The following is a 22621-nucleotide window of genomic DNA, read 5'->3' as shown; positions in this document are numbered from 1 at the left end:
TAATACACAAATCGGCCCCAGAGCCTATTGCATGTTGCGTGTGTGTTTGCGTCGCAGGCCTTTTGAGGTGGGTGGAGCTGAGGAGGTCAATCATCCTAACTGTGGACAACTGGCCAGTGCCACAGGACCTACTTGAGCCCAGTTGCCTGGGGTCACAGTGTCTCCCTGACTCTCCCCTGGATCCCCGTTCTTTTGCCCAGCCTGGGTTGGCACTCCACAACGGAGTGAATTTGTTACTTTTATGTTAATAAATGTATGGTTGTCCTTGCTAAATGCTGTGTGCGTCTCCCACCTTTGTTGTAGCCTGCGAGTCGGTCATAACAATACAGGTAGCTATACTTATCTATGTGTATCGACAATAACTTTCATAGGTTATTTATGCCTTACTTAAGAAATTATTTTGAAAGTTGATGGAGCAGCTAGAAAGTTAGCATAGCCCTGATCGATGCAAACTTTAAACAGGAAACAAACATCTTAAAAAGGTGTATGCTTGGCCTCTTTTTGACGGACTCCAAACATTTGAGTTTTTTTATATAAATTGGCCTCATCGTGTTTTTTTTCTACCATCTTATTGATACATTTATAAATCACAGCAATATCAATTAATTTCATATCGCTGTAGTGAAGATCGATCGGTCAATATTTATTAATAATAATAATAATAATAATAATAATAATAATAACTTTTATTTATATAGCGCTTTTCTAAAAACTCAAAGACACTTTACAGAGATACATTCATAAAAACATAATTTGCTAGTTTTTGAGGTGAACAAAGCATACGGGGGACAACAATTGTGTTTTTTTTATGGAAATCGTAAGTGTCTTTCAACTGTCAGAAGCCCCTACCCCCGTAAAAAGCATTTAGAATCACACTTGAATCACAAGCCTTTCTGTGAGGATTCAATAGAGCTGAAAGGTCCTAAGATTGTGGTCTACTGTAGATAATGGATCTCTTTTATAAAAACCTTGTAGTGAATTTCACACTGGCTGGCTACTATGATTGCAATGCAGACTAAATGTTAATCAATTTCTCTGTCATATTTTTTCCCTTTCTGCCCTGCCAAGATTTCCCTAGAAAATAAAAAACCGGGGTAAAAATTGAAAGGGAACTTGGCGGTAGATTGGCTGACATATCAAAATGCATTTAATACCATTAGTGAAAGCTGAGTTGATAAACAGGTTGGATGGCTGATGCAGAATGGAGAATAGCTCTGCTTATTACTTGTGTGAAAAACATTACACGAAAAAGGCCAATACTGGTCTACATGGTTGTCAACCCCTCACAGAGAGATAGAAGAGATGAAATGATTGCTGGGGAAACAGGAAAAAGTTGTACCAGGAAACAGCATTGTGATGCAACAGTTTCAGTTGACAGTTGGAAATAAAGAAACGGATGATGAAAATGTTGCTGTAGACTGTCGAGCTCACAATGTAGAGTCACCAACAATATTCTATAATTCCTACAGTAAATGTGCTTGCCTACAGTGGCTCATATGGCAATTGAGACCATACTGGGTTATTAACTTCAAATTCTTAGCTTCCCATTGCTCTGTATGGGTGGATGATGACGACGACGACGACGATGATGAATGTTAAGCGCTTTGAGCAGTCGGGAACATGGATAAAGTGCTATATAAATACAAACATTTTACCGAAATGTAAAAATATCCATTATTTTATCCTATCAAACATTTGTAGAAACCCTCATAATTATCATATGAATGACCACCTTTGGTCATTGGTGTTGTCAGTGTGGAGGCCCAAAAACAACTGAACCAAATGAACCTGTGATTTTTAGAAAGCCCTTAAGGTTTGGGGCCCTTGGACAGTCGCCTTCTTAGCCCAGCTGGGAAACGATTGTCGAATGGATATGACATACAGTAAATCTAGTAGAAGTGGTAACAGTGACAGTTTTTAATGTGAATGTTAGATAATGATGAAGTGTTCATGAACTTATGAGCAACTCCTGTTTATTTTTCTGGGTTGATATTTTTTTAAAAAGCAGCTGCTACAAGATTAGATACACCACTTTAAATAAAACACTCCAGTCCAGTCATTTCAGTGGGTGTGATGATAAACATAAAGCAGAAGTAATTATTTGATTTGATATGGACAAAATTAACTTCACCCAAACTGAACTGTTTGCTTCCAGCCTTTTCTTTGCAGCATGGCACTGTGTTACTTGAAATGACTCAATTTGTTATTTTTCGCAGATCTTGATTAAACTTTGGAGTCTGCATACAGCGTGGCTATCAGTATGACGCAATCACATGTATGAGCTAGCTCACTAATTGTGAAAAACCAAAGCATGACCTGGATGGCAGAGAATACAAGGATCGCAACGCTTATTCACAAAAAGAAATATGTAATCTTTTCTTCAGTTATCTTGGCATGCTGCTGCCAACAGCCTTGGATTGTTGGAGGAAGAAAAACAAATGCTTCACAGAGATAAGCAAAGGCAGAAATTGAGGATCCTTATCAAGACACTGAGGGAGGGGAGGGACGCTGGTTCGACCTTGGATGATAAATCAGTTACAAGCATGTAACAAAAACTCCCTAGCATTTGGTGCAACATCCTAATATTCACAGCAGTTCAAGTTGAGACCATCAATAATTTGTCCTTAACTAAAAGGACTCTTGGAGAGCTTAGATTACCACCAAGGCCCTTTCCATTGCCGTACAATTACATTTGTATCCACCTGTGCTACATCCTTCAACCAAGTTTAACTTTTACCAGTAATCCTTCTGAAAAACGGACAGATCAAACAAACAAACAAACTAATCCAACGGTTTGTTGCTGTTTTTATTTTGAATTGTCTGTAATCTTTTAATACTACTTGGTTTGAAAAAAGAAACTCCATCTTGTGTGCGTTTTGGGATTTTTAGCGGTTGCTGACCATTTACATGCCCCAAAACCTATATAACAGCACAGGAAAGGGAAAACACCAATAAGCATAATATGGCCCCATTAAGAGTGTTACTTAGAGAATATGGAAATAATCCACATGACGGTTCTCTCGCTAATTTCAATACTAGCCTTCATTGCAAGCAGAAGCAGGTGTTAGACATAAATATGGTGATTGGTTTGCAGTTCTTGAGAAAGTAAAAACAAACTGCTATAATCATTATAATTTCCCAAATATTGATTTACACTGGTGTTATGTTCCAAAATCTGTATTTATTTGTAATTATGTGTGATAAATTCACGACTGTCTGCCGTGAACTGCAGCTGTAGTCCGGGCTCCAATTCTTGTTTTTGGAAAATCAAATGTATTTCTTTTAGAAGAAAAAACAAGTTGCAAAAGGCTTGATAAGATTTGTTTTTGCAGGAGATGTACAAAAAAAAAAGAAATTAAGTGGGAAGGTGGATATTAAAGCCTTTGGAGCAGGCATGGACGGATGTTGCTATGAGTCATTATTCTACGTTTTTTATTGCATTTTCTTTTATCTAAAAAGGAAAATACAAATATGACTAATTCAGAAATGTATTTTATGGATTCAATTTAACAGTCAGCTCTGATAAAGTCATAAAACATCGCCCTGAAGTAATACTAATAATATGAAAGGCATCCAGCTAAATTAAAAGACAGGGATAAAAAAATGTATAAGTATTCAATAAATATATTGCATACAAACCTTGTTTCAAGGTAGGCATTCACAATTCAAATGACTTCAAAGCTAATTCCGTGTGTGCTGATATGGTCAATATATATATTTTTTTAATGTTTTGATAGATGAAAAATACCAAACTTTTTCCACCTCTTCTTAAACACAGGAAATACAACTAGATTTTTGTAAAGCACTTTGAATTGCAAAGTTATTGAAATGTGAAAATAACCTTTTCATACCTTGTCTAGATTGGACTTAGATAACATAAATCACCAGAATGTTAATTTGGCCTTTCAGTGCTTCCATACAATACATATCTAGTTTGTGAACTACAGTGTTGAAAGAGATAAATAGAAGACAAACAAATATGCCACCCCTGTGTGGAGTTTACTTGGTCACAAACTGTTCCTAATAACAATTTAACTGTATATTATGTTCATTTGTTTTGTATGTTCTTTGTGTTTCACTGAGTTTTGACTGACCTGGAATGCAGCTCAGTGCTGCCGTTGTTGTATTTGCTGCCTCTCTCCCACATGCCGTAGTCAGGCACCCTGTAGGCTCTCTCCACACAGAAAACCAAGTTCTGGATGAAGGAAACCTGCACACAGAATACACACTTCAAACACAGGAACTTATGCGACATTAAGAATGGATTCACCTGCATACACATTCACACTGTCTTACACACACACAAACATGCAATCATAGATCCAGGGCTGCGGGAAAAAGACATGTTTCCATACTTTGTGCAGCCACACACAGCCTTAGTGGACAAGAAAGCTTATTCCTCATCAACCCTCAAGGTCAAAGTGTTCCTGCAGCGTAGACACGGTGTAATTAAGTCGAAGAGTGTGACACTATGTGCGGCTGGAGCTCCATTGACTTGTCAACTGCCCATGACATGACACTAAATGGACACATATGGACTCAAAACGTCCATTTAAAGCTCAAGTTTAAACATGAGCACTTTGCAATTTAATTACAGACTCTCAGGAGCAGTGTCCTTGATTCCATCACCCAACAAAACAAATGGTTTTAAACTCAAATTAGCGTTGGAGTTTGTCGTATCTATAATCAGGCTTGCACCAGATGTCAAATCAATAGGCACATCCCAAAAAAAAAAGAGAGCGAAAGGAGAGAGAATGTGCGATGACTAAAGGCCTTGAATCATTAAAAAGACCTGTGTGTGTGCGTGTGTGCTTGACTGATGGGAGATTTAATCTGAAATGACAGAGTAGAGGGGAGAAAAGAGAGGCAGATAGAACCTGTGTAGGACTTAAATAGGACATTATTTAAAGCAGGGCAGGGAAAAAGGAGAATCTTCTCTTATTTGGGGTTTTAAGAACGTCATGATTAACGAGGGGAAACCTTTTAGTATCTTAATGGTATCTTAATGACTGTTACTGTCCGCCGGCTAAAAACAAGAATCTCCATCTCTCTGCAACTGGACGACAAACCCTGCCAGTAGCCCTCTGGAGGTGGTTTGCACACACTCAGAAGCATACATTGTCTGCTGCTTTAACCCAATGCCCACATCACTGTTGGAAAATGCCTACACCTGTATAAAGTGAAAAATGCAGGCAGCAGATACACACAGGCTAATGAGACGCTGCATTTCGTGCTGCATGAGACTGAAAAAGGCATCTGGAAGGAGGACAATAGTGCATCTTCTCAGAGGACACGCAGCAGCCTCTCTATACCTCCTACCTCGAGAAGAGGAAGAAAAAAAAAGTACTGCAATGCAGCTTCCAGTATACGCCAATGGACTTCACAAGCAGTGTCAGCTAACAACGATGTGATTAGTCCAAATGAAATGCGTTAAAAACAGCAAAGACAGCATTTTTTATTTAAATGGATCTGATTGTAGTCAGTAAAAGGATGTTAGGGTGCATACTACCTTAGTTTGAATTATCCAACATTATAAGCAGTGTTTAAATATGCAAATGAATGATTGAAATGAATATGGCTTGCTATTGTAAAAAAAAATTGCATTGTCAATTTTTCTGACGTTGTGAGTGAGAAATGGAGGGAAATGCGAGTTATTAGGGAGGGTTTTGAGTAAAAGAAGAGAAGATTGCACAAGCTTTTGGGGTTTTTGTTGGTAAAAGGATGTTGGAGCGTGCAGACTGCCTAAGTTTGAATTATGAAATATTATAAGTAGCTTTTTAACATGCAAATTAAACCTTGCACTTGCAAAAGAAAAGTTGCATTGTCTTTTTTTTGCCACAGGGCGTGAAAAATGGAGGGAAATGAGAGTTATTAGGGAGGGTTTTGTATAAACAAAGTGAAGACAGCATGCACTAATTGATTTGCTGCAAAATGTTTCAGCATGTCCTTCCTTTCTTAAGATAAGCCCCATCTAGTAAACAAACGGAATCCTTTAACCAGCGGCACACATTTCCCCGCTCTGTGGCGGTAAGTAAAGCTGCGAACGTTGTAAAAACTAACAGAATTAATGAAACTGCTCCTCGGGGCCCCACAATAAACAGCACACTGTGTAAACTTAACAGCCAAGTTGTTTTATTAAGAGACAAACGTAAAGAAGACAAAAACCGAAAGCGGGGAGATATATCAAACTCGAAGAAATCCATTTATAGAAAGCTTTTCAGTAATGGTCGGGGTTGGTGCGCTGCCAAATTAGACGTTACCGGCTGGATTCCCAGGAGGACATTTAAGCCTCCACAATGAAATCATTGAAACGTTTCAACGTTGAAAGTCAATTGAGTGGCTCAGCAAAAACATAAATGTGAGGTGAGCTATAAAAGTGAGATACTGCCCCCCTGATCCCGCATTTGTGTCTACTCTGGGATATCTGCAGGGGATTTAGGGTACATCTAACTGCATTTACAAATCCCCTGCTCTTACTTTATAGTATCTTCACAATGTAGCATCCCATCATTTTAAACTTATGAATCTCAGTAGGCTCCAGTTTGTTTTAGGGTGTTTCAGTAACCCTTTTTCATGATAGGAATTTTCATGTGAATGCAAACTGACTCACACTGTATGGCGGCCAACAGGTGCAAACACTACGACCTAAAACCTTTTCATTAGGAGAAACGCGCCGCAGCTTCAGAAACAGTGCAAATATAAAAAACACTGCAAGAAGATCCAAACACAACGGAAACGGGGGCACTAAAACGTGATGCACACAGCTGGGAACGCTTGTTGAAGTTTGGGGATTATAAAGTCGGCCAACTGTCATTGTTGTTGGAAAGTAACCTAAAATGTTTATTTTAATAATGTGATCACCTGATTGCTTCCGATATTACTAGGAAGGCTAGGTTAGCTAGCACCGAAAACACCAACAAGGACTCCATTCCCAGCTGTGTGCATCATTTTTTAGCATCACTGCTTCCGTGGTGTTTTGAGCTTCCTGTTTTGTATTTGCAGCACCTTTAGTTGGCCCTGCATATGTTATGTCAAGCTTTTGAATGTTCTCTAAATGCTGTCCATGTGTTGTCAACTTGGTGAAGACGTTTCTACAGTTGCATCTGGATTTGCAATTTCGTGTTTGCACCAGTCGCCCCTGTAGGCTCATAAAGGGGAGACACATTCCTTGTAAATGTCAGTATGCAGTGATAATAATAATATGTTACTGTAAAGTAAAACAATATTGCATGTATAAAATGTATTTCACAGTAACAGTATTTAAATGATAAAGACATATGTTGACAGAAGTTATTACAATTTCCCCCAAATATGTGTCATCTTCTATCAAACAAGCAGAAGCAGGTAGCTAATTTACATGCAGTTTATCTGGTTTTCACTCAATAAATAAAAGCAATGAAAAATAAATTACAAGTAGAAGTACATTTACAACATTCTAAACAGGAAAATATGTTCTGCATGGCAGAATGTATTCCTGTTCAATGTGTGATTATCTTAATGGTAAAATAAGTGGTTTTAAACTGTGGACTGAAGATGGATACTGATTGCTGTACAAGTAAAACCAATGGGGTGTAAATCCCCAGTGTCCAGAATCAATCACCCCTGCAGTCATTTCAGCTTGTTGTTTACCTCATCCGTGTTGTAAATGATCTGCAGACCCGAGCAGATCATCTCCACCAGGTACAGCAGGAACAGAGAAACGGCATCGATCTGCAGCAATGACAGAGGGAAGGACAGAGTGGATGAGATACCATAAAAAGAAAAGACTGTCATTTGTAAACTGCGAGATATTTCCAGATGTGTCAATACGGCTGTCTTTGATTTCCTACACAGTGTAGGGACTGAGGCGTGAGCTTTATATTAGCTATTAAGCCTTTGGCATTGGAACTGGAATCATCAATAACGCAATTTACTTCATGGGGAAGTTGTTGCAGAAGAAATCAGAGCCAGGGACTAAATGTACAATTCAGTGAGTCTTAACATCTTTAACGCTTTCATGATTTATGAGGTTTTCTGTTTGTCACAAAACTATAATTCTCTATCCATGTCTCTTTGATGTATTACCCTTTCTTCACTATAGGAAAACAGTTTCCATCTGAACGTTGCACACCAAATTGACCTTTGTCAAAACCATTTACAGAAGAATAAGCTGTTTTATAGCCAATTCAATGCACATCAACCTCTGAGGACAAGTCAGTAATCCAGTTGTACATGCATGCAATGTAGAGCAATGAATACATAAATATGTTATGGGCTTTTCCTTTGTTCACACTCAAAACCAAACCTCAATATTAATTGCAAATGTACATCTTTGAACATTTTGTTAGGTGTTCTGAATGAAAATGTTCTACAGATAATAACTCTTTTTTTTCTGTTGGGTTAAATACTTGTTACTTAGCTCAAATCAAGGAGTTATCTGAAATAACCATTTAAATAATATATTGCAATTTATTTTGTCAAAAAACATTACAATTCAACATCACATAAGAGATAAATGGCTCTAACAAAGAGTGGGATTATTTGGAATAATGAATATGTTCTGCATGTCATGTGTGTTTTTGCGTCTTGGATCGGATTGGATTTACTTATTTGAAATGTTGACATAATATTTATTTTGTGTGAAATGGCATTGTCATCTCATCATACTGTCATATCATTTATGTGTGTCTCTTGCCTGGACCGAATACAATCACAAATAAAAAACTCCTTTTCATTGGCTGACCTGCAGGTGGTGGTAGTCGCTGTAGGAGTGCACCTCGTCCCCAGTGTCTACGTTGAACACAGAGTGCAGACACTTGGAGGGGTTGGGGTCCTGTTTGAACTGCTCCACCTGGGAGACACAAACACAGAGACAGAGATGGTCAAGGTTAAGCAGGGAGCATGGAAAGAGGAGGAGAAGGAGACACACTTATTTTCTCACCAAAATTCAGTATGTCAAGGCTTAAACACATCCAAAAACACATTATAGGGAACCATATGTATTAAGTCAATGGTAATGATCTGCATTTGTAATGTTAGTATTTCAACAGACTCCTCAATCCCTTTCAGTTCTTCAACCGATACCGCTCTTGATGCTTATTTTGCCACTTTAGGGTTATGTCAATGCTCCTATTTATAAGTGCCACATTAATTAGCTTCAGTATCTCCACATCTACAGCAAGAACTCTATCTGTCATACCGTTATCAATACAGTTCAATAGTTTGAAATAATGTAAATATATATGCAGTTTGAAATACTTTCATTGCAATGTTTTTGGCAGGAGCAAGGTTATACATTTTCTGAAGTACATTTTTAGTTTGCCGTATTGCATTCAATGAGACTGTAAGCTCTAAGCCTGACATTAAAGCAGGGCGTACGTTTTTGGCATCATTGTCCGACTATTCTTTCTGAACCCTCAAGGGATTTGAGGGAAAACTATACTTCTTCACTTCTTCCTTGCTCGGTTCAGGCTTTGGAAAACCTAACCCATAATAGGGAACTTTGTCACTGGTTATTTGAGATGCAGCATCGGAGTTCCAGCATTTTATAAAACAGCAAAGGCTGACTTGAGGAAGACTGACTGAGCAATTCAGCTTAATTGTTGTTGCGTTTCAAGGAGAAAATGTTGCTTAAAGTTTAGCGTTTGCTAACAGCTATGGCTACAGATAGCAACAGGATGAACTATTGGCAACATTTTCTCCATCTCTGTATGTATGCTGGACAGCTGAAGGTAGCATTTTATATCAAAGGGATTTATAGGTTTGCAAAGAACACATGATAGTAATTATTACAGAAATGCTGCTATATATATATAAGCTTACCATGGAGTACAACTTTATTTACAATGTGATGAAAGGTTATTATCCATTGGATCAATAAACACTCTGACACAATGTACAAAATCCTTTTTTCTCTGATAAAATTAACTTGCAATAAGTCTGTCCTATGAGTAAAGTTAGGCAGATTTACTGTGAATGCATAACATGATCTGCCCTGAAACAGCAAAGGGTCACATTGAGGGCAACCAAACTATTACTTGCTTCACGAAAAACAGATAAAAACCCAGAACAAGTTGTTAGTTGTGTTTTGTGTTCAGCGTATTGTTGGAGTCTTTGTGTGTGTGTTTGCTAAATTACAGCTGCGCTGCCAGCCCCGTCGCACAGAGTTATAAATAATTGGCCCTTTGTCCCATTTTACCTCATTTGTTTCTCTTCTATTCGCCTCTTCAGCTGCTCTCTCCATCATCAAGCCCCCCCTTCGCTGTCTTCGTTTTTCACCCAACCCTTCCTCACCGTCTCTCCGAGTACTTTCTATTATTTGCGCATCTTTTTCTTTAATGCTTTTTTTTCTTTTTCTTTATGTTCTGTTCTCCTTTCCTCTGCCATACTTCTTCTACCCAACATTTCCTCTCTTTACCTCTCCTCTCTCTGTCAGGTCATAATGGAGACCCTCTGTCCCACTTTTACTCAAACTGCTCCCATTTCCTGCCATCCCACAGCGCTTAATAAGTGTGTGGTGTGTGTGTTCACGTGAATAAAAGAGCTACCTCTGTACAGAGCTAAAAATAGGTGCTGCTGTTAATGTTTCTATAAAACCCATTTCTGTGAAGGGGTCTCTCTAATTCTCCCTCCAGCAGAGCCACGGTGTCAAGTGGCCCCACTCGGGATATTGTGAGAGGCCCAAGATCTTGCTTATTGTTTGGAGTGCTGCAATGCGCCAATATGACTTTCAAATTGATGAAACACTTCAAAGTGTGCTCCTCGATCTGCTTTCATGCATTTATATCACATTTATTACAAACACAAAACTCTTGAATCTCCTTAAACCAATAACCAGGCTACTCCTTGTTTTTGCTGGTTGCAAAGGAGATTGTTTTTTGCCAAACAACTCATGGTAAAGACACAACCCCAGAGTGAGAGCAAGATGTTGTTCAAAAATAGGCTAGAATAACAAACCAACAAATTACACCCTAAAGAAACAATGTCAAAGATTTTCATTCGAATACATTTTGCTATGGGGTAACGCGAATGGGGTAATGTAAAATGGGCTAACACAATTGTGATTACGCCAATAATCCACTTATGAAACGCTTTGTATTTGCAGTGCTATGAACTTGCAAGAACTGTTCGTTGAATTTCAGGGAAAAATCAAAAGCAGCACACATTGTTTTGCTTTTAGGAAATAAGATCTTAAAAAAACAACAAAACTGTAATTACATCTTTTTGCAATTGTGATTTGCTATAGAGAGCGTTACAGAGATCTTATCTTAGAAATGGAAATCTGTTTAAAAAGAAAAAGGAATTTCCAGGAATCGACTTGGCAAAAACTAAGCCTTACCTTGTTGGTTGCAGGCGACCTTTGGGCCATTGTCATTGTTCAAAAACAAAAGTTTGGTCTCATTCTGAACTGGAGCATCTTTGTATACCTTATACAGTTTGTTATAACTCCCTAAATTTAGATGTTATGTGAGATGATTAACTCCCTGTTTTTGCCATCTTCACCGCCATCTAAACTGTAGCCAAAAGTAACAATTGAACTAGATACAACTCTTGTTTTATTAGGGAAGGGAGAGAAATCCAAACCTGGTGAAGATCTGACCTCTTATAGGGGCACTTTTTTGTTTGGATCAGCACATAAGTTTTGTTGGAAATCTAATGTTTGAATAAATGTATCATCAAAACGTTTAAAAAACATGGAGACATTGATTTGTTTCCCCCTCAGTGTCCAAGACTAGCTACAGTATCATGCACCCTTGTGTCAAAGTCAAATGCTTCTGGCTTCCTGAGAAAATAACTGCATTATACCCTCACATCTTCTGGCTGACTTTGTGGGATTTCAAGAAAAAAAATTAACCTTACCAAAGTGACTTGCTATTTGCTTGTCCCAACTAAAAAAAAGATCTCCCTACACTGGACACCACTACAGCAGTGCACAGCTGCTGTATTTACTCAGTGATATTTGCCCAGCGGTGGCCCCTGTACCATGCCTCCATTAAACATGCCATGTTTTCTGTAAGTGTTGGAGACGGAGGCCGTAACGAACGTTGATCTGTGTAATTAACTGTGTAAATGCAGCTTTCTAATTAAGACATAGGAAAGCTCTCCCCTAAATTAGTTTGTCAAGGTAGAGGCAAGATGAAACACAATGGCTTTCGAAGGCACCCATAAACACACTTACAAAGGGCCGCAGCTTCTCTGTTAAATTATGTGAGGAATGAACAAAATAATCTGGGTCTGTTTTGGTTATGTAAAATGATGCCATTTTTTATTCACAGCCACAAACATGCCTCCTGCAGGCGTGCTGTGAAATCTTTCCCCTGCGGAGCAAAAGTCTTTGGCAATTAACAGATTGCCGGTTATTAAGCCCTTAGGATTAGAGCAACTGGCTCCTATTGACATTTGTTTTGATATGAAAGAGGTACCAGATGTGTCCAGGGCTCCAGCTCTGAAAGCCCTTTGATGAATAGCAGTTTAGAAATACACCTTTGATCTGCAATACAGTGTGTAATTGTTGGGTGCTTTTATGCAAACAGCGTAGTGTGAAAGCGGGAGCTGATTGGAAGTGGCTTTAAAAAACTCACCTTATCAGCCTGTCTCATGTAGCAGTAGAGGATTCCTCTCATGCACTTAATGGCAGAATGCTCCATTTCATGGGTCCGCCCCATATCGTCATCAATGCGTCTGCATAGAGAGAGAACAGGGAAGAACAACGATTACACTATGACATCATATGGACAGAATACTGACCTTAGCATAATAATAGGCACTGAATTCAGCTACATTTGTAAACCAAACATGGATAACTTTCAAACTGCTTTCAAAAGTGGCCAAAGATGGATTTTTTGTTTTAATATAATTTTTTATGGGACTTTAACATCTTTATAGATCGAGAATAGTCAGTTCTCGCTGGGAATCCAGATTGGCCACTTTAGAAAGACCAAGTGAAAAGCCCAAAAAAGAAAATGTGAATCCAAGCAATAAATCAGAGATGGGCACTAAGGCTTAACGCAGGGATTGAAGTATTCAACTTTTCATGACAATGTTTAGACTATTTACCAGTGGCATTCAACAGTGGCTAAGAAATCAATATGTTATTTACTTAACAAAAACTATAGCTTTTTTAATGGCATACGTATTATCCTAAATTCAGAAACACAACCATTTTGAATACTAATGTTTTTAGGAGTTTAATTTTGCTAACATACTGCTTAAAGGTCAATCAATTATGGTGTCAGTGACCCCAGTGTTAGTCAGCACATTGCTGGTGGGGCTGGTGGTTTCAGAAGCACATTACAAAGGTCATGCTAATAATGACTTTGAGTATCGACAGAGGAAAACAGAGCGGCAGAGGTGAAACTTCAATGGTAAATTATACTTTAATCACGCTGACTGTTAGATGTGACCCTGCGCATCAAAAGGGACTGCAGGCAGAGGATACAGCTTTTCATCTGCCAACGTCCTGTTTTAGAGCACTTCATTACCAGACTACACATTTTTAAATGTTATATGCATGAGGGGATCTAACATTGGCTAGGGGTTACAGTCACAACTTTTCAAAGTTAATTACAATTAATCAGGAAAATAAACTGTGTGTCAGAAAGGTTAGACAACTACAGGAAAATATGAGAATGAACTTCACAGCTCTTTTTTAGAGTTTGATTTTTCTGCTTCCCCTTACATGTGCTTTTTTTTCATAGAAGTGGAAAGGAAACATCCAATATACACATTAAGGTGTTCATTTGACTTATTTTGTCAATTTGCATGTCAATTTCTCCACATGTCACTAAAGGTTAACATTAAGTAATGCCTCAATTGCACATATAAAAATACAATTTCAGGGTAAAATATTTAAAGATTAGTCTCAATGATTAACTGGGGAAGTTTCATGGTTCTACTTTCTTTTCACCCTATCCACCATAGTGTATTTGCAAATGTACAGAATTTTACCTTAAATTAAGCACCATTTATATAAAGTAAAATGAATATAAAGCACGTTTTTTCAAAATTAATTTTCTTATTTACTCCATTAAAGTAGCAATAGCACACACTAAACTGTTTCATTCCTTCTATTTCTATCTATGTTCTAAAGGGCTTTTTGATGGAAGGAATTGTTCAAATATAATTGTTATTATTTATCACATTTTATTTAAAAAAATCTATTTTATGGTTGTACTGCCAAAACCTTTGCTCCTTCAATATCAACAAATTGACATCCAATGTTCAGATTCCTTTTCCGGAAATGTATGCAAATTATCACAACCATTACCTCATCTGCATATTTAAACATTACATTTAGAAAACTTCTAATTAAAACAATAATTCGATGATGTAAGTAATCAAATAAGGGAGTTTCATGGTGATATGTATTTGTTTTAAATAACTTTACCCTATAAACCTGTAGTGCCTCCTGTTAAAGGTGGTTTATAATGCTATTTTTCAGGTTTCATGTATTTTCTTCCTCTACTGTGTCATGTCTCCATGCTTTAATGTTCAAAAGGATCTTTATTTGTCTCATTCTGCCTGTGCTGCAGCACCTCTTTTCACCCTCTGACTGAAACCAGAGCCCACTCTACTCTGATTGGTTAACTGGCCTGCTCTGTCTTGATTGGTCAGCTGCCTAAAGCTGTCCCAACCCTTAGCCTATCATGAATAATGTGTTTAAGCGCTAGCCAATAGAGGTGTGAGGGTTACATAATGATAACACTATGTTAAGTAAGTTCGAATAGAGGCGTTTAAGTCAGGGTGGTGAGTGTGTGGGAGAGAAACTTCCTCTGGAGGGAACTTTTGGAAATAGAAAGTCCAGAAATCCTAAAAGGCCAAGTCAAAAAAAAAAATTAGTATTAGAACAAATAAAGTGTAAGAAATGTGTACATATATAAAACGTAAAAAGTCTACTTAGAATAAGACTTTAAATGCCCAGCACAGACACACACACAGACACACACATACACAAACTACCGCACACTGGGCGTGAAGTAAGTAATGGCACTAGCCAAGCCTGTCAGATGAGAATCATCTTAATTAAATCTCAGTGACAATTCTAATAGAAGGCAGCCATGACTGATGACTGAGATCTGCCGCTGGTCACATCACTGCAGCACTCTATTTTTACCCTCTGCCTTCCCCTTCCATCCCATTCCTCCACCCATCCTTTCCATCTTTTTTTTTTATCAGTCCTCTTATCTCCCCCTTTGTACACCTCACCTTCTGCTCTGTATCTCTACCTTTATTATCTCCTTCTTTCCCTACATCCCCTTTCTGTCTCGATCTGCCAAATCTCCTTCTCACCCTACTTCTTTTCCTCCCTCCTTACTCTTCTGTCCTATTACAGGCTCATTTCATGGAAGTGCTCTTTTCCCTCGAAACTCATCACAGAGGAATGCAGGCAACAAATGCGGAGACGGTTGATAAAGGAGTTTTGGGGCTTTTAGACGATTCTCTGTGAAATCCTAAAGTGTTCTCCTTGAACCAACCAACAATCCCTATGTGTTTGAAAAGCAAAGCCTTCAAATGACAGAGGCAGATTAGAGATCAGGGTCAGTAAGCATGAAATAGAAATGAATGGAACAAAATGGGAAAGAACGGATTCGGAGGGCATAAGCGTAAACCCATGAAAACTCAGGATTCCTGGTCGGTTTCGCTCTATAAAGACGCTTAAAGTGATCCATCCATTTTAGTGTTCCTTTTACATCAATTCTGCTGTAGTGCTGGTAAAATGTACAGTACATTCTAGACTTACTGCACAGTCTCTCTCACAACTTATATGACAAATATAATAAATATCAGTAAAGAAATGTGCCTTATTTGTATATTAATCCAAAAATAAAAACAGCACCCAAGTGAATGGACGATTGGGTTTGTTAATCTTGCAAAAGCTACTCATGTTTTAGCTTTGAAATGTATAACTTTTCATACCTTTTAGATGAGTGTTGAGCTAATCCGGTATTTTTAAACCTCCAGAAATTAGACTTTTTAATAACTGCCGTGTTTTAGTGAAGAAAGATAAACATTAACTTCCTGATTGGGTATTATTGGTCACAACTCATCCTGTCCCTCTCACGTGAACCACTATAACTAACAACATCAACCTTGACTATCAGACAAAAATTCAACATGGCTAATAAATTACAGGCCTGCTGACCCTGTTGTATCTGCTAGCAGCTGGCAGAAGATTCATTTTGCATTTTATACTTCTACTAATGTCAACATCAGTGGGAGGAAAGTGATTTTTGGATCTATTTGATGCAATTTCCTGACCTGTTGCATTAAGATCATCTGCTTCCTACTTACAACAGAACACCTATGCCCTGTTTACATAAATAGTCATGTGATGTTTTATTTCTTAGACATGAGGATGATTCCTGAAACAGTGCTAAAGCTAAGCAACCATTTACATGAATGAATGAATGAATGAATGCAAATGCAGTCATGCATTGCCGTAAGATTCATTAAAATCTGCATTCATGCAACACATCCTGCATGATGACACTGTTAAGAGTGCAAGAGTGAGTTCTTGTGTACTCACCGGTAGGCCAGAGCCAGGGCCCAAGCACTGGCAGCACAGTACAGGGAGTCCCGGACCTTAGCCTCTTTGCAGGTGGGGCATGTTTTGATCGGGAAGAGGCCAGTGGTGGGACTCTGGTAGTTCAGGATGGTTGTCTTGACTAGATAGAAAGAGTAGAAGAGAGAGGTTTTGCTGAAATTTAGGTTGAAAAAAGAAGGAAATCAACAGTACCAAACAGGAAGCTAGGTACCTAGTAAAGCTTCATTAGCATTTGAAAAAACATATAAATCAAATGACCAGTGCAACTTTATGTTCTAAAGACAATTTTCATTTACAACATTACTCATCTTGCACTGAGAATGACATTTTTGAGAGCATGTACCTTGATGCTCCCACACACTTTGCATGACCTTCTCTAGTCTGTTGTAGTCTTACACAGGTAATGCTCTGAAGCAACATTGCTCCCATCACATATAAGTACCACATGCATTTTTCATCCATTTTTCAGATGGAAAATAGCAGAAGTGTAGAGCAAGAGTCCTTCCTTTTTGCACTGTCAGCTGGACAAGAGGCGGTCCCAAGGACAGAGAGGACACTGTAATTGACCAGTACCTTTTTTTTGTACTTTGGGGCTTTTTTGCCCAGGCTAGTGCATTTGTCAAGTGTGGTAATATAACTTTTTAATCAGGTCCTCTAGCAGAGTTAAAGCTTCCTCCTGGACCTGTGCACTTCCTCCAGCTGTGCAGCTGTTGCCCCTTCTTATCCTTTCCTTGAAGTTTCTCATATGCTTATTCACACTCCAAAAAATGACGTAAAATGACGTAAAATGTAACGTAATGTGACATTGGGTAAATAAATGAATGTATTAATAATAATGGCATTGTTGATAAGCTCAGTTTGTGTAGTGGAGGCACGTACAGTCTACGTTGTAAGAGTGTGATGACAGATAGATGCCTTTTCAACATGAGAAGTGAGAATGGCAGCAGCAGAATATCAAATATATTTTGAAAATCCTATTTCAGTCAAGGCAGAGAATCTTTTCTTGCCTCACCAAGGAAAATCTAAAAACAACAAAACCATGAATAGATAACAAAAACATCACCACATTCTGTATGTTGTTGTTCACAGGAATAGCATTTGGGATTAGAAATTCCTGGAAGAATATGACTTGGACTAAAAGCGCCATTGTTGCTCGTCCAGAATATTAACATTTTGCTGCAATAGCTTACAACGGCCAGAGTATATACAGTTTGTGAATGTGTTGCAAGGCATTGACATGATAGACAAGGAGTTGTGCAATTTGACTTGTGTGTTTTGTGCACATACTTCAGCAGCTGGTTCAGACTCAATCTCGACTCACATGAGGAGATAGAGACATTACGATTTGGCCATTTGGGTTTTTAGGATTGGATTCAATGGAGTGAAATCAGGGGACATATCTAGAAACATTCTGAGAAAACTCTCTGAAAAACTCTCTAGCAACTATCAGCAAAGTAAGAACAGAAACATTGTTGTTGTTGTTGTTGTTAGCTCGTTAGCCCCCGTTGCTAGTTGTTCTTTAAAAAAAGTGTGAATGTTCGGCAAAAAAAAGAAACAAATGCACCCTTAAGTGATTATAGGCCTAGGAAACCAATTGGTCTAATGTTATCTATTTTAAGGCATGGTGTAGTTTTGAATACTGTTTATTTCTTACAGTTTAAGTCATACACGTATTCACATGCTGATGGTTATTATAATTTATTTGCTTGGATTTCATACTTTTTTACATGTTAATCTACCATATACCAGTTCCCTGAATTCAGCATTTTGCGAGAATATTTTCACAAGGAACGAATCTTTGCACAGGTAATTTTTATGAACATGGCTGGTTTTCAACTTCAGAAGGAGGACTGAGGTGAACTTCTACTCCGCTGAAGTAACTCAGAGCAAACTGGCCCATTTCCAGCTCCGATGGTGTTCAACAGTAAGGCTGACTTCGACCTCTGAGAGACTTTACTATACTAACACATACTAAACAGTTACAGAATACAACTCTCCAGGGCTTCTTATGTTTCTGCTTTTCTGCACAGCATCAGAATGAAGAAATCAACCAAGAAAATTAAGACATTAACCAAAAGAACTTCTTCATGTGTTTCCTCAAACATGAACTTTAGCCGAGAATATTGTTTACATTACACCACATTTTCATTAAGCGACTTATAATAAGTGCAAAAAACCATAAAGAATCAAACTCCAAACAACAAGTTAAGTGCAGATATATTCACTTAAAGACATTCATACGATTGTAAGTGCTGGTGAATTTGTAAGAAGGCCTCAATTCACTTTTTTAAGTATATTTTTTTCTGTCAAGAATTAAATTGCCAAGATACCACCGAAACAGATGTGGTTACAGTTTGCAACAAAAGATGTGCAGAGTTTCTGTTTTTTCCTGATGTCAGTGGTGAGCTCATTGCAGCATTTAGGAGCCAGGATAGCCAACCGGAGTGTTTTTGAGGGGTACCTGAGTCCCACTTGCAATGAGGGAGTAGCAAGTTGATTGGCTGATGCGAAAGTGCACATGCTGGAGTGTATGGTCAAACCAAGACCCGGATGTAGGGAAGGGTAGAAGAGGTGTAGGGTGGCAGAACTTGGGGAGGTTGAACACCTTTCGGGCTGCAGCATTCTGAATTAGCTTCAGAGGTGCTTGCTTAAATTGCTTAAAATGCCAATGGCTTGTTGTTATGAAATAACAATCATTTACTAAAGATGTATATATTACATGCACTTAAATAACCAGGTTAAGATGGTAATCAGAGAACATGTTTACATGCACTATAGTAACCTGGGTACTGTCAAATATCAAAAACATGCAATGTGCTATGACAGTTATTTCTATCCCTAATTATGTTGGATACATGGGGGAATCATTTGTTTGTCTTAAGTCTTAGTTGTAGGATGTGTAAAAAGATGGTCAGTAACATACAAGATAAAAAATTCTGCAGAAGAAGTGAGATGTCTGCTATTCCCTACCCAAAACACAGAAACCAGCTTTAGCTCACAAAGCCGCTAGCTAAGCTGTCCAAGCTAAATCTTGGTAGGGTTTTGATTTGGTTTGAAAGTGTTTTGTTTTTTTAGAATAACAGTTAAAACTACTGGCTAGGTTTTCATCAAACTTGGTAGAATGGAGAAACATTGACAACTTCAGGAGAACGAGACATCTTCCCATCTTGAAAATCCACCAGACGGAAATCCACCTGTTTGATTTCACTTGGGCAAATAAAAAATAACGTTTTTGAAAGTGGCAGTTGGAAGCCAATGCAGAAGCACGTTCAATGGACTGAAAGCTAATGTACCTACAGGAATCTTGCTGTTCTTAATTTGTATCTTTTTGGTTGATTGCACTTATTGTAAGTTGCTTTGGACAAAAGTGTCAGATGAAAAATCATTGTAAACCAACACAACTTTTCCCATTTTCAATTAGAAACCATACAGTCGTAATTAGGTGATTTGTAATTCAAAAGACTTTTAGTTGTGTCTTTTACACAGACGAGTATCTTAAATATGTTTCTAATTAGTCATTGAAGTCATTAAAAAGCAAGTTCAGCCAACCATCTGAACATCCGGAGTTGACCCAGTTGTTTTCCTACAGTGCCAGAATCAGGTAGTGTGAAGTACCAGCATCTATTCATTATTGCAGTGCTAATGGATTGGCTGGGAAGCTTTACAGCAGGTAATGACCATGGTCATTTCTTAGGAAATAAGGGAGACATTTTTCTGCCTGGGGTTTTGGCTGTTATGTCTGACTGCAGTAAATGGATGAGCAATGATAAACTAAGATGGTTAAAGTTCATCAAAGTTCACTGTAGGCATTAGCTACCGAGGACAGAACAACGGGTGGAGGCTCATAATGCGAACAGAACGGAGCCCTCCAATAATATATGCTAAAATATTACATACTCAAACAGAAAAGCCTCAGGGAAAGTAATCTATCTGTTTCAAACACACGCACATTCTCCTTTCCTGCAGAGGTCCCCTCACCGAGGACTAATCTGTCTGGAGGGATCACTTCATTTTTCATCAGAACATTTTGCCGGTGCAAATGACGGGGACATCCATTCTGCACTGTCATTTGTTACAGAGCTAAAGAGAGAGGGAGAGGAAGAGACTGATGGAAAGAGAGGATGGAAGAGACAGAGATGAGGGAAAGAGAGATAGAAGGAATGTGAAAAAAGAGGAGGTATGTGAGTGAAAGGAGTGAAAGTAATAAGCACTGGGGGAACGACAGGGGCGGTAATGTCAATCTATCTGAATAAATGTGTGTATGTGCATGTTTATGTGTGTATTGGTCAATTGAAGGTGACAGTGTAGTTAGCGATGAGATACAGAGGTTGATGGGGTGAATTAAGTGGAATATTAATAAACTTGTCAGCCACTCCACCTCTAAGTATCACATTGATTAAGTGCACACTTACATGTATGGACATGTGAAGAGACTGATGACTAGTCTCAGGTCTCCTATTGAGGTTACCCTAGACTTATTGTAGTGAATGCCAAGCTTGTAAAGTTTAACCCTGACTGCACAGTTGCACATGCTCGTTTGTGCCCTTGTAAGGACACAGTATAAAGTAAATTAAATTTGAAGACGCATGTAGAGACACCCAACACATTCATCTTTGGGTTCAGCTACATTGAGTGATGCAGGAATAAGTCAGAGAATCTGGAAATTAGTTAGCATTTCAGCACTTCGGGTTCACACTTCTTAAATGTTATGGGTTTTTTTGTATTCATTTAAGGTACACACATTAAACAACCCATTGGTGAAAGTCTAAAGAAACTATGAGTCTAAAAAAACAGTGTTTTCTAACAAGTGTCTAAATGAGACTACCAAACAACTTTTGCCAAATATTAGCCGCCTTTAGCCTAGCGGTGCCGACCTTAAGTCATGCAACCATGATGTAGTTTGTTTATAGCATGACATTAGCTTTTTACTTCTGGCAATTGAATTTATGCGTCAACATTAAAAACTGGTGTTCGTATGTGGAGATTATCCTGCTGTACAAAAGGTGTAAGTGTTCTAACCACTTGTTAGAGCAGAGCAAATGTTTAGCTATAATCCAAGAACAAATGGAATAATCCCAATCATTTCAGTCCAGGGACCTCTTGGGATCCCTACAATAGTCAGAAATACGCAATTCCTGCACCACTATATTGGTGGTAGCAACTGAGTGTGAGATATATTGTTTATGACACTCAACAAACTGGAAATATCTGGTCATTCACAACTCCATGAGCTATTCTAGAAAGCTACAGCTGCCATCAAAGTATGTTGGATCTTCTTATTTTTAGACTGTATGTTATTATCATCAAGGGTTAATTTCGACTCTTGCTAGGATAAGAACTATTAAATGATCAGTCCGTTTCTATGCAATAAGCTTCAGAATATATATTTAAGAACCATGATAATTGGCAAACATTGCCTCTAATGGGGTGACAACGACAACAACAAAAAAGGCAATAAAAATATACAATTGCTCTTAAAAAAAAGTTGTCAAAAGGGCAAATAAGTAATGTTTGTAGGTAAAAAGTGTATGCAAAAATATGTCTTTTCTTAGAATTCTTAAATTCAACTGAAGTTTAAGCAGAATATATTGGTGGTATAAACTATAGCGCATTTCAAGCATTTAAAAATAAACTAAAGTCCTAGGAAATACTTTGCTTTTCTCATAAATGTATTTTTCATCTACTTTAAGTTAGGTACGATGCAGTAAATCTTCTCTCCCTGTCTTTATAATAAATATTTATATCAAATGTCTTTTACAGAAAGGACCAGGATGAAATGAGTTGTGGAGCTCTAATTTAATTTAGAACTGTAAAGGACTCAAAGTTTCATCATTTTCAGCAGAGCAGTGCTGCGGAAGTCATCATTAGATGCAGAGCATAAACGATGACAGTGCTGTTCAGCCTCACGCTGCAAGTTTCTCTGGATGCAAATCAACTGTTGTTGGGAGTTTTCTGCCAAGCCATCCATCAAGCTAATGTCCCACTAAATCAGCAGCTAATGTCTCAGACGCACACAGTCTGCTCTTTTACAACGGGCCATTTCACTGCAGCGACAGGGTGCAGAAAATGAGAGAAGATGATGAGAAAGAGAAAAAATAC

General features: G+C 38.2%; 1 protein-coding gene across 3 annotated transcripts in view; it reads right to left on the bottom strand.

The window, feature by feature from the left end:
• The window catches only part of phkb (phosphorylase kinase, beta), a 106255-nt gene that overhangs the window by 73215 nt on the left and 10419 nt on the right, over positions 1-22621 (bottom strand). For all 3 annotated transcript variants that reach the window (XM_063881303.1, XM_063881302.1, XM_063881304.1), the window contains 5 exons: positions 16505-16643; positions 12561-12660; positions 8723-8830; positions 7630-7710; positions 4095-4210 (listed from right to left, as the gene is read on the bottom strand). In XM_063881303.1, the coding sequence (XP_063737373.1) occupies positions 4095-4210; positions 7630-7710; positions 8723-8830; positions 12561-12660; positions 16505-16643 (544 nt within the window). The remainder of the gene's footprint in view (positions 1-4094; positions 4211-7629; positions 7711-8722; positions 8831-12560; positions 12661-16504; positions 16644-22621) is intronic.

The sequence above is a fragment of the Eleginops maclovinus genome, chromosome 4, assembly GCF_036324505.1.
Source record: "Eleginops maclovinus isolate JMC-PN-2008 ecotype Puerto Natales chromosome 4, JC_Emac_rtc_rv5, whole genome shotgun sequence".
NCBI classification, from domain to species: Eukaryota; Metazoa; Chordata; class Actinopteri; order Perciformes; family Eleginopidae; genus Eleginops; species Eleginops maclovinus.
The sequence above is the reverse complement of the archived record's forward strand: the minus strand, read 5'-3'. Positions and strand labels throughout refer to the sequence as shown.